General features: G+C 43.6%; 1 protein-coding gene across 6 annotated transcripts in view; it reads left to right on the top strand.

Moving 5' to 3' along the window:
* Positions 1-606: 606 nt before the first annotated feature.
* nf1a (neurofibromin 1a) overlaps positions 607-12,393 on the top strand; it is a 126,371-nt gene continuing 114,584 nt past the window's right edge. For all 6 annotated transcript variants that reach the window (XM_063205226.1, XM_063205228.1, XM_063205229.1 and 3 more), the window contains exons 1-3: positions 607-845; positions 7,556-7,699; positions 8,790-8,873. In XM_063205226.1, the coding sequence (XP_063061296.1) occupies positions 786-845; positions 7,556-7,699; positions 8,790-8,873 (288 nt within the window). In that variant the 5' untranslated portion in view covers positions 607-785. The remainder of the gene's footprint in view (positions 846-7,555; positions 7,700-8,789; positions 8,874-12,393) is intronic.

The raw sequence follows: 12,393 nt of genomic DNA on the forward strand, positions 1-12,393 counted from the left end.
AAACTATAGGCACATTGGAGACTAGAGACTATCACTTAGACATAGCCTATGCATTTGATTGTGCTACATAAACTTAACACAGAATCAAACGGGACGCTGAAATATTGGAGCCAGTACTTCGTGTCCGGTGGATATTGTGCAGAGGTGTGTGCGCGCGCACAACTAATTTCTCTCCCATCTCTTTGCTCATCAAGCCTCCGATCTCCAAAAAGACACGAGCTGTTTAAATAATGTGATGCACGTTCTTCATGACATGGCATGGTTTGGCCACCCTAAATTCAACATGACTGCATTCGCACATATCGTTTAAACATCCATGATGGAATTGTCACTCTTAATGTGCAAGTATTGGATACGAAAAAAAGATAACGGATGTGGTGGATATTTGCGGCGGGGGCCGAGGCCGAGTTGTTACGGTAGGCCTAGGCTACAATCATATTAAAGGGACAGTCGGGCGACACAGCGCGACTCACATTGGGTAGCTGTGGTACCGCAAAACATTCCTATTGGTGGATATGAATGCAAATGCATGCAAATACTCGGGCGGATATCCGGGCACTCACATCCGGCAGCCTACTTACATTGGGTTGCTACAATCCCATCGCTTTCACTGGATCCGAGGAATGAAACTTCCGGTGGTGTGTCATGGCGGCATGGCAGAATATGCTTGAAGTGAAAAAATAACCAACCCCCACAGCTGTCCTTCGTTAGCTGGTGTTGGGGTTTGTAGGTTGAACATTATTTGCGGTTGTATTGCACTTGGGATCAGCAAGACCTGGCCTGCCATGGCGGCACACAAGCCCGTGGAATGGGTCCAGGCTATTATAAATAAATTCGACGAGCAGGTAAGACATGGTTTGCGCTGTGAAAGGGATTATTCATATCATTGCATTAGTCGGTCGATCTTAGGTGTGTGATGTTGGGAGGATGGTGCATTTCCCACTGACACATAAGCTTGCACGAACATCTTTGCAGTGTTTACCTGATTTTTCAAAGATGGGCGACGATGAAGACTGTATAAAACGCTAGCTAGCTATCATACCTAGTTCTGTGTTACTGTGGCTAGAACACGTACACGGCAACATTGTTACAGTGGCTCTGTATTTGTTACAAGATCGGAGACAAATGTTCCTTGTAGAATTCTGCAGACTACTTAACATTGTAACACAAATGTCTAGCGAGTGTGTTGTGCCGCGAGGGATATTTGATAAATCACTGAATCAAGCTGGCAAAATATAAACAAAGGAAATAGGGACCGTCTGAACATGTACTAGCATGCTAGCTCTCTGTTGACATGAAATTGTGGAAATCACACAGCTAGCCATCGAGCTAGTCCTAGCCCCTCTCCAGGCTATGTTTTTAAACTTACCCCTGTGTTTTTGATATGACTCCTCTTGTCAGCTTTGTGTCAGGGAGCCAACATTGGCAATATAAAAAAAACTTAATTTGTGCACTTAAAGTTTAAGCGCAACATGCAGTTAGTCAATGGATGCTGGGGATATCTCTATCCGCAGTTGATTGCATGTAGACAGTTTGCAAGAAGTTGGCTTTCTATCAGTTAGCGCTGGTATTTAATACGCAATAGGCCTCGTACGATGTAAACTTGTAATAGAAATACGTCGGGTTCATTCAGAAACCCAACCGGTTAGTTTTACCTGTGGCTTTGATGCTGTTTGCATCTGGAGTGGTACATGACAGGAAGGCCATGGGCTGTCAGTCTCATAAAGAGCCTGGCTGAGTTTGTTAACAATTAATAACCTACATGAGCCTAAACGATTTGCATCTCATTGTCCGTCTAACAACTTCTTAGACTAAATTGTCAGCTCATTGGTACTTCCTGCAAGTCCTTGTAGTAAGTCCTAGTAGAAACTTTGGTGCAACTGTGTGCCATGGCAAATTTGAGGTTGCTTGCAAGTTTTGAATATAAAGTCAAGGATACCCTGTGTGATGGATCCTCCTTTGCAAGGCTGTGGTGTACTTCATGTTCCATTTATTTCACAACCTTTCTTTATGGTACAGAAACGTTCCTGGGTTTCCACAGTTCAAACACTTAGTTGATATTCATTCACAGATTGTGTCAGTGAGTATTAAATGTCATTGCTGTGATGCTTAAATCTGGTTACTATTGTGTCAGTGGCACTGATTTGGATGCCAGGTGTTTTTATTCTATCAGACACTTAGAATCAACAGGTCAATGCAAAAAGTTTGAACTTGAGCAAAAAGGAACCCATTGCAATATTTCAGAGAACCATCATCTATACGTATTATTTATAGCATCATTATAAAGGGCTAAATTTACATGTTCATTCATAAACCTCAGTCATTTATTGTTATCCATTGTATTCTTTCTCACTTGTGTGAAACGGTATTAAAAGTGGAGGAGGATGAATGATCTGTAATCAAACAGCTGTCTAAACGGAAGATGTAATCTAATATGGTAATGTCAGCTGTTGACTCCAGAAAATCCACACAATACCTCTCTCACTTTATAAGCACAGCAACGGCCGCACCCTCGGAAAGGTGTAGTCTAGTTATGACACTGCCTTTCTATTTTTGTTACCTGATTGGACTAGACATAGTTTCGTAAGATATGCAGGAGTTCAAAACAACAGTATTTACACGAGATGGTCATTTGTCTGCCCTGGTGAGAGCGCTTCTTGTGTGGGCCTGTCTGGAAGAAGTATAAAGTTTGGACCCTGGGTTGTGAGCAAGAGAAGAGTGATATCCTTTGGCTGCCATTCAGATAGCTTTAGCGAGGTGCTGCTGCTGCTACTACTGAGGCCATTCCTCCTCAGCCACTGCAATCATCATCCTAGATCTGTTGCAGTGTTTCCCCCAGATTTTTTGTGTGTCAAGGCGGTGGGACGTTAAAAGTATATATCTTTTGGCTAAGCAACTTTAGAAATGAGTTTCACAACTTGAAATATGTTGCATCATTTTTCAGGGGACCTAGTCAAGGTGGTTGGTGTTTCTTGTCAAGGTGGCCGCCTTAGAAATAAAGTGCCTGGGGAAACCCTGTCTTGGTTCTCCTTGGGTGCGCTACCTTCCCTGTGTCCATGGTAGGGGCGGGCAGGTAAAATACGTCGTATGTTGCAAGTAAACACTGCAAATGTGTACGGGAGCTTTGTTGTTTCAAACGTTGGTAACCCAGGCCAGGGCTTCCCCTCCTACACACCTGGCCAAAGGAGTTGTGCAAGATTTCAACAAAATAGAACTTAAGGGGTGTGCAATATGACAATATTAAATCGAGAGCAATAGGAATGAGTAGAAGATTGTCGACAATCTGACAAAGTGGAGAAGTCATATAGATCGCCTTTGAGTGAGGATGTTTTGCTGAATTTATTATATTCCAATGGGGCCCAGGGAGAGGAGGGGTCCAGAATTGGGTTCTCATTAAATTGCATGCGAGATGGGGGGGGGGGGGCGGCTTTCAGGGGCCCTGATTGAACCACTTCGATCACAAGGCTGTGTTCCTTAGTTGTTGTCATTAGTATAGCTTGTAGTAACCTGTCAGTGCCTGGCGTTTAGGTGTTTGGGATATCAGTTGCCTCTTGCATCAGCTTATAATTATTTGCGGTTATCGTATGGATGCAGTCATGTGATGCTATTGGAAGTCATTCCACACTTGTCATTGGTCATATTTAGGCCCCATTCAGACAGGTCTTGTTTTGGTCTTAGCAGTTGCGCTGTAAACCAAGGTACTGTCGGCACTGAGTTTAGCTTTTTCAGTTTGAGCCAGGCTGCAGCTCTTAAAGTGCAAGCAGCGTCTTCAATTTGGCTCGCACAGGTCATGCAGAGGTTTAAGTTAGGGAGACCAAGTCTGGACCTAGTATCATTGGCCATCAAGATGCAATATTCACAGCTTAGTAACTGTTTAAAGACTTATGTTAGTGTGATGAATGCGTAATAAGAATTAAGTCACCTTCTCATGGCTAAGCTGGTCTTAAAGTCCTTAAGCTAGTTAACTCCACTAACCCTCTTAAAGTTAGCCTTGGCGTCCTTTCTAGTAGGTTACACTGCTTTTCACTGTTGGCATATACTGCAGTTTTCATTTTTGGATAATTAAACCCGTGTTTTAGTTACAGGTACTTTTTACCATTGCAGTAATAATGTAATTATAGACATCAATGCCATAACACATAATTCTAAACCAGCCAACAAGTTGTACTGCCTGTGTGTGCTCGCAAATGTGCTTGCAAGTGGTGCGTGTGAGCATGAATGTGTATATGTGTGGGCGGGTAGCAATGGCCTGTTCTTCAACACCAGGCACACCTTGGAAGACCTTGAGCTTGTAGAGAGAGAGACAGCGACCTTTTGTGTAGCGCACCGTCATGGTAACTCTATCCATCAGTCCTGTAGTGCCATCCTTCCTCCCCTCGTCTGGCCCGTTGACCTCTCTCTCTCTCCAGGGTGCATCCCCTCAGTTCAACACAACTGGAGCTTCATATCCACATGACATTACATTACATTAGACTTGTACTTGGCTCTCTCTTTTTTTAACCAAGTCGACTTCATTTTTTTAACACGTATATAAGTGCAGGGTATTTGTTACAGTCATTGTGGGGATAGGTGCCTTGCTCAAGGTCACCTCAGCCATGGAGTGAGGTAGGGAGTTGAAGGGTGGGATTTGAGCCTGCAACCCTCTGATTTCAACGACTAGGCCACGGCTGCACTTGGACAGATCACTTTTTTAAGTTCAACTTTTCAGGATTTTTTTTCAAAGGTCCAGGCAGAAGGACTTGAAATCCATCATATTTTTTAAAGCATACTGTATTTTTTTGGGCTTTGGCCTAATTATGATAGGACAATGAAGAAACACAGGAAATTCATTTGAGCAAGTGATGGGTACATGGGGCACTAGTGTTGGGAAATGACCCAGGTCGAATTCGAACCTTGGTCCTCATGGGGCATTTTGCCTGTATGGTGCTATGTTGCAAATCTATTAGCTTGCTGCACCATAGCACCCCCTCCAATCAAGTGCATTTTTAAGATCTCCTTCTGTCATGCAAACTGACCATAAATGTACCTCCTGTCCTATGTGGAGCCGGACGGGAATCCGATTCAGTGCATGGATGGAAAATGGTACAAATTCAAAAATCCACTAGATTGGACTGAACTGTTTCACTTCCACAGAACTTTATGTAACACACACACACACACACACACACACACACACACACACACACACACACACACACACACACACACACACACACACACACACACACACACACACACCAGACTATAGTACACTACACAAGCACAGATACATTAGTGTGTGTGTGTGTGTGTGTGTGTGTGTGTGTGTGTGTGTGTGTGTGTGTGTGTGTGTGTGTGTGTGTGTGTGTGTGTGTGTGTGTGTGTGTGTGTGTGTGTGTGTGTGTGTGTGTGTGTGTGTGTGTGTGTGTGTGTCTGAGGCAGGCTGCCCTGCTGCCAAAGTGCACATCAGGGAAGAGATTGCTGCGTGACCTTTGAGGAATTCTTGACTGTGCCTGAGAAACAAAGTGCTCACTGTCTGCTCCCGAACATCCTGCATTGAAAAGGGACGTCAACAAGCTCCACTGTGTGTGTGTGTGTGTGTCAGTGTGTGTGTCAGTGTGTGTGTCAGTGTGTGTGTCAGTGTGTGTGTGTGTGTGTGTGTGTGTGTGTGTGTGTGTGTGTGTGTGTGTGTGTGTGTGTGTGTGTGTGTGTGTGTGTGTGTGTGTGTGTGTGGCTGTTATGCAGTGTGTTGTCAAGGATGCTGTGCGCTCAGAGGGCCTGATTCCTCCAGTCTTGAGACTTTCATTTCCAGGCACGCGCTTCTGCCCCGGGCCCGGGAGGAAGGAGGAAGCGGAAGGGAACGAGAGGGCAGGCAGGAGGCTCGGTAACTGGTGGGAGAGACAGACAGTGACGTAGAGTTGGTAGGGGGACACCTCCGTTGGCTAAGAGAAGGGCAGAGACTCAGATGTAAGGAGAGGACCTTTCACCCACTAAGTGTGTGTGATTAGTAATCTGGATTGAGGAGTGCATGTAGTAGTAATCTGGTACCACAAAAATTGTTTTCAGGCTGCTTAGAACAGTGGTGGTGTCGATCCCAGTGATGTCGATGACCAGCTTCTGCGGTGCTATCAAACGAATAAGATCTGACTGAATGTCAGAGACTCAGATGTAAGGAGAGGACCTTTCACCCACTAAGGTTTTGTGATTAGCAGTCTGGGGTGCATTTCTTGAAACCATAGTTGCTAACAACATTAGCTACTTTGTTGTTGTTTACAATGCATTTTTCCATTGACATCTACCCAAGTTGCTAACTGGCTACCAACTGCTTTCGAGAAACACACCCCTGTATTGAGAGGTACGTTGTCACCCCCAGAGAATGAGCAGGTTGTGGGATTTGCGTCCCCTGTGGGGTTTACTTGAGTCAGATACGTGTATCTGTGTCTGTGTAAACTGGCTATGTGATGATACTAACTTAAGCCACTCTTTGATCCAGTGGGGCAAATAGCGTTCTCCAAATATGTTTCACTACATATACTAGGGCTGCACAATTAATCGAAAATAATCGAAAATCGTGATAAAATCGTGAAATCGAAGTGGTGATTTCAATCGTGATTTAATCGTGGCAATAGTGACCTACCTTTGAGAGCGTCCTTGAAGCCAGAAGATACTGACAGGCTAGTGTTTCTGGCCAGAAATCTGTCCACCTAAGTTTCATGCTATTGCCTTTACATAATTATTACAATTCATTTTATTTTGCTCATCCCGTATATAATTAATTCTTGGTTATATTTCATCTTTTTAGAATTTTCAAAAAAATCTGCACAAAATCAATAATCTTGATTACGATTTTGACCAAAATAATCGTGATTATGTTTTTTTCCAAAATCGTGCTGCCCTAACATTTACATTATACTGTATTTTGCAATAAATATGAAGTTGAGACTGATGACTGATGTTTTGTTGAGACTGCTATACCACTATTTTTTCTGATGGCCGCTTTTGTTTATGAGCAGTTTGTGCAGTAGTAATCTAATTTGGTCTTTGGTCTTATCTTTTCTCCTTTTCTACATATGCAGCAGGGGTCCCCAACCTTTCTGGGTCTGAGGGCTACTTGAGGGCTACCAAGGGCTACCCAAGGGCTACTGAGGGTTACCCAAGGGCTACTTGTTTGTTCAAAATCCTCTACTGATGTCTTGACATCATTCCCAAATCCCAAATCACACTATGATTGAATGATAATTTGCTTATAGGCTATAAAGAAATAATTATCATATTTAAAGTAAGAAAAACATGAACTGTGACTAAAATCTTGCAGTCGTCACTGTTAACTAATCTTGGTGAGCTCAAACTGGTGGGCAGAAGCTTCTGGAGGGCTATCTGGCGGCTGCAGGCATCACGTTGTTGACGCCTGATATACAGTATACTATACTGTATTTTGAAATATGACGTGGAGGCTGATGACTGTTTTTGAGACTGCTACACCACTATTTATTTTCCTGATGTCCGCTTTTGTTTGTGAGCAGTTTCTGCAGCTGTAGTAATCTAATTTGGTCTTATCTTTTCTTCCGTTTCCTAGCTTCCGATCAAAACAGGACAACAGAGCACCCATTCCAAAGTCAACACAGAGCACAACAAGGAATGCCTCATCAACATCTCCAAGTACAAGTTCTCCCTCGTCATCAGTGGCCTCACAAATATTCTCAAAAATGTGAACAACATGGTGAGTTTCATGGCTCAATATGACATGCCTGATGAAGACCCTGTTGGGTCGAAACGTTGTATGACCTGAATATATTTTCAAAGCGGAGCCACAGTGTGCAGATTTCTGCTCTTTTCCACTCAATATGACGTGTCGTTATAACTTGAAGAATTCAGTTTTTTGGGTTTTCTTTCCTGGTGACATTACTGGCCTTTGGGACTAGAGTAAATTCCTTGTAAATCCTGACATATAAAAGTTAATACTAAGGATATATATATCATGGCGTTATTTGCATTTTTTAAGTGTATCGGTATCGGCCGATACGCGTGTGGTTTTGGCCGATACGCAATATTTATTATTTTATGTCATTCGGGTTTTTTTTAAAAGCTCCCAAGACACTTTATTTTTTTATTACTTGATTGTTAGACATTACTTGATCGTTAGAGTGGGTGTTAAAATGTTACAAGTTCTACCTCAATTTGATAATGTCAAAGGAACGTTTATTTTTAACTTTTAACTTTTTTTAACCCATATCCGCCCCAAATATCGGGTATCTGAAATTGGGTATCGGCCAAGGGTGATGAAAAAAAAAATCGGTATCGCATCAGCCATTAAAAGCTGCATCGGTCGACCCCTAGTTAATACCCCTGCTATGTTTTATTCAAAATGATCCATTCCAATCATCCACCTCTGGGAAATGTTCTGAAGACGGGATATCCACTAGTTCCCACAACTTCTGCTTCACTCTCCCAACACCTTTTCCTTTCCTACATTAATCATTTTTTCCAGACTTTTTGTATTATGGCTGTTTATGTCCCCTTTTGTAAGTCGATAAAAGTGTCTGCCCGATGTAATGGAATTATTTAATTTTGCTGTTTTCCCCTCTGTTCTCAAAAGATCCCCCCAAACAGAGAGAGAGATTGTGCACACATAAGACAACTATTAGTGCTTGACCAAAACCTTAAAACTGAAAAGAATGGCACTTTTGATGAAGTACATGTCTGAAACTATGAGTTAATAAACACCTGCTTGGGAGCATATGCCACTGTAAAGACCTTTTGTTATTTCTTCTCTGTGTCTGTGATGTGACCTTGTCTTCCTCTGTGTGCAGCGGATCTTCAGCGAAACGCAAGAGAAGAACCTTTACCTCTCCCAGCTCATCATCCTGGACACGCTGGAGAAGTGCCTGGCAGGGGTGAGTGCCTCAAGCTGTCCCAGCACAGTTTCTTTTTTTTTTTTAAAGATTTTTTTTGTTGGTCTTTGGTCTTTGGTCTTTTTCGACTTTATTTTTGATAGGACAATGTGAGAGATGGACAGGAAGCGAATTGGGAGAGAGACAGGGAGGGGTCGGCAGGGCCCCAAGCAGAGATTCTAAGATTACATAGAGATATTCCACAACTTTTAAAAAATATAGTTTTGGGGGGTTGATCTTTATTTAGACAGGACACTGAAGAGTGGGACAGGGAATGAGTGGGGGAGAGAGAGACGGGGGAGGATTGGGAAATGACCTGGGTCGGGAATTGAACCTGGGTCGCCCGCATAGCATTCCAGTGCCCAGCCGACTAAGCCATGGCTGGGTCGAGATACACCAACTTTATGTGTTGCTATGGGTGCCAAACGTGAGCAGGTTCTGGTCTGCATAAAGGGCCGTGTGGCGTCTGCTTGACATGGAATAAAAAGTTAGTTCGTTTTTCCAACAAAAATTCAAACAGTAGGCCACAAGTCACAGAATTAGACTTTGCTTGATCATAGATTCGCCTACAACTTCCACCATCCCAGAAAGTTACAATGACTGATTTCTTGTCCATTCCATGCGTCTCATTCATTTCAATGGAACGGTCCTTAGGTCTGCATAAAGACACAATGGCCCATTGGCACCTTTCTCTTTTCTTCTATTCTCCTTGTATCCCATGCTGCACTATAGTACATGGCTCGATTGGCCATAAGGCGCTTACAGGGCATTTGCCTGGTGCACTGTTCATGTTTTTGGCCCGGCCCTCACCTCAGTGGTATCAGTCCTCATGCTGCAGTTTTAAGTAGGCTACAGTATAGAACTGAGAGGAGGGTGTACTTTTTAGTTTAGTATTTACACTACAGCTCCAGGCCTTTTTATTAGAATATGAAAATTAATGGGGTTTTATTTCTGTTAAGTTAGAATTAAACTGGTGAGTTAACTCCAAAACGTGGCATGGAAATCTACAGGGTATATTGAAGTGTGAAGTGTGGGGCACCAGGTCAACAAACAAGAACAGCTGACAGCAAAGCATCAAGGATATCTGGGCTTCCATAACTCCCATGCACTGTTTTTGCTATTGACTTCAATGTTAAACGCATCATGGCCATTATGAAGACAGAGAATGTCCTAACCAAGTATTGACCATTGCATGTTATGTAGAAAGTACCAAATTTCAACTGATTTAATGTGACCCGAATTTTGATGAAGAAAAATGTGATTTTATAGCAATATTCTAATAATGTGAATTCCCCAATTCATGTTTTTTTTTAGCTGGAAGGCCAACGTATATATATATAAAAAAATAATGATTGGAATAGTTAAAAAAAACTGGGCCATGAATCTACAATCCATGACAGTTTAACATTATTGATGGAATTATGGAAATAAATAAACTTTTTCATGGTATTCTAATAAAAAGGCCTGGAGCTGTATATACACCAATAAGACAGCGTATAGACATTGTCATAGGCTTAATTTTCTTCAGTGACTGGTTGACCAGTCTTGATTGAAAATGCCTGGACCCCCCTCACATGCCTGTGGAAGTTTTGGGAGCAGTTACTCTGTTCAGGCGAACCAGAGTGGTGCCATTCCCCGTTCCTGCACCAGTTATGTTTGGTACTAAAGTGCTTACCTGCGAAACTCCTGCGTTCATACCGTGCTCTGAACTTTTCCGCATGTGACCATTTGTTACCTGGATGAACCTGGTGCGCAGTAGGGCTGAACGATTTTAAGAAAAAATTTAAATTGCGATTTGTCTGACAGATATTGCGGTTTCGATTTCCACCACGATTTTTCCCTTTCTTTAAATCAAGTTTCAGTGCATGGGGCTCTGTTCTCATGCTCCAGAACAGTTACTCCGGTTCAAGTGACTGTCTTCTCTAGTGAGTGACCTGTTCACGTGCAGCATGGAGCTTTCTGATTGGTAGCTGACACAGAGCCGTTCTATCAGAGCTATCTGTTGTTTTCTACACCACAAAGCAGGGGCAATAGGCAGAGCATACATAAGTGCAATTATTGACTAAACAAAACATGGATCAGTTTAGAGCACGATTTTTCTGGCTTTGACGATCCCAAAATCGGGTTGTCTGAGATCACGATTTTCGTTTTTTTCTCTCGATTCGATCTTTCGGCCCTAGTGCGCAGAGAAAAAACAAGTATTTTTTTCGGTTTGCATCGCAAACCTACTTTCTGGCTCCTGAACGCTCCGGCATTGTGCATCGTAAACTGGGGGCAGTATGCCACGTCTGAACCAAATCCAGACCAATGATGGCTCTAAACACCTTCTCACTGCTCTATCTGGTAAGCCAGTATTACCTCCATGCTGCTCAGTCTCTCCTCAGTAACAGTTACTGCTCACTGGTAACCGTTGAACTGTACTTGTTTTTGGACACCCATTTCTCAAATGACACCAATATTACTATTAATCAAACTATTCAGAGAACTTTGACATAATAGTAGGACTAGGAGAGACTGGGAGTGGAGAGAGGGAGAAAAGGAAAGAGGTTGTCCAATGTCCAAAAAAATCCCTCCTCTCTCCTTCTTGCTCTCCACCAATAAAAAAACACTCGGAGCGAGAAGCTGTTCAGAATAGATGATCCTTGCAGATCCCGATGGAGAGGTTTTTCCCCCCTTCTTGTTCTTGTGTGGGTAGAACTCATTCACAGAAGTCTGGTAATGCACTTAAAAATCCTCAATTCTTCTCCCCGAAGACCCCAGAAGAAGGCCTCCATCTCTGCTGTCCCCCCCCCACTCCATCACCCCTTCACCGCCCCCCTCCCCCCTCGCTCCAGTAAGAGGCCTCAGCCTCTGAGCTGCCTCTGAGCTGCCCACTTGCTGCAGATTACATTTGCAGGTGTTTCCTCGACTTGACTTAGCATTTTCCCAGTCTCCACTGGGAGCGGCTGGAGTTTCCTGTATAGATTATTCACTAATGCAAGCTGTCAGATGGGAGCCAGCTGTGACTCCCGCCCACCTCCCCCAAACCCCCCCAAAAAAAACCCCCCCTCCAAGCCCCCCTAAACCCTCCCACCCTCTGACAGACATATGAACACACACATGCGCACACACACGCACACACGCACACACATGCAGACATACACATGCACACACACAGACGCGCACACATGCATGCAGACACACACGCCGCGTGCAGAAACGCACACATGCAGACACGCACACACACATGCATGCAGATACACACACACACACACACACACACACACACGCATGCATGCAGACACACACACACGCACACGCAGAAATGCACACATGCAGACGCACACACGCACACGCAGATGCGCAGACACAGACGTGCAGAGGCACGCACGCGGACATGCATGAACGCACACACAGACACGTGCAGACACACACACACACACACAGACCCACTATATATAAATACCTACTGTAAGCTTACCTACTGAGTGCTATTACATATTGTTGTTTCTCACAGCTCCTCTCAATACCCGTAGGGTCTCTC

This window comes from Engraulis encrasicolus, chromosome 8, assembly GCF_034702125.1.
Source record: "Engraulis encrasicolus isolate BLACKSEA-1 chromosome 8, IST_EnEncr_1.0, whole genome shotgun sequence".
Taxonomy (NCBI): Eukaryota; Metazoa; Chordata; class Actinopteri; order Clupeiformes; family Engraulidae; genus Engraulis; species Engraulis encrasicolus.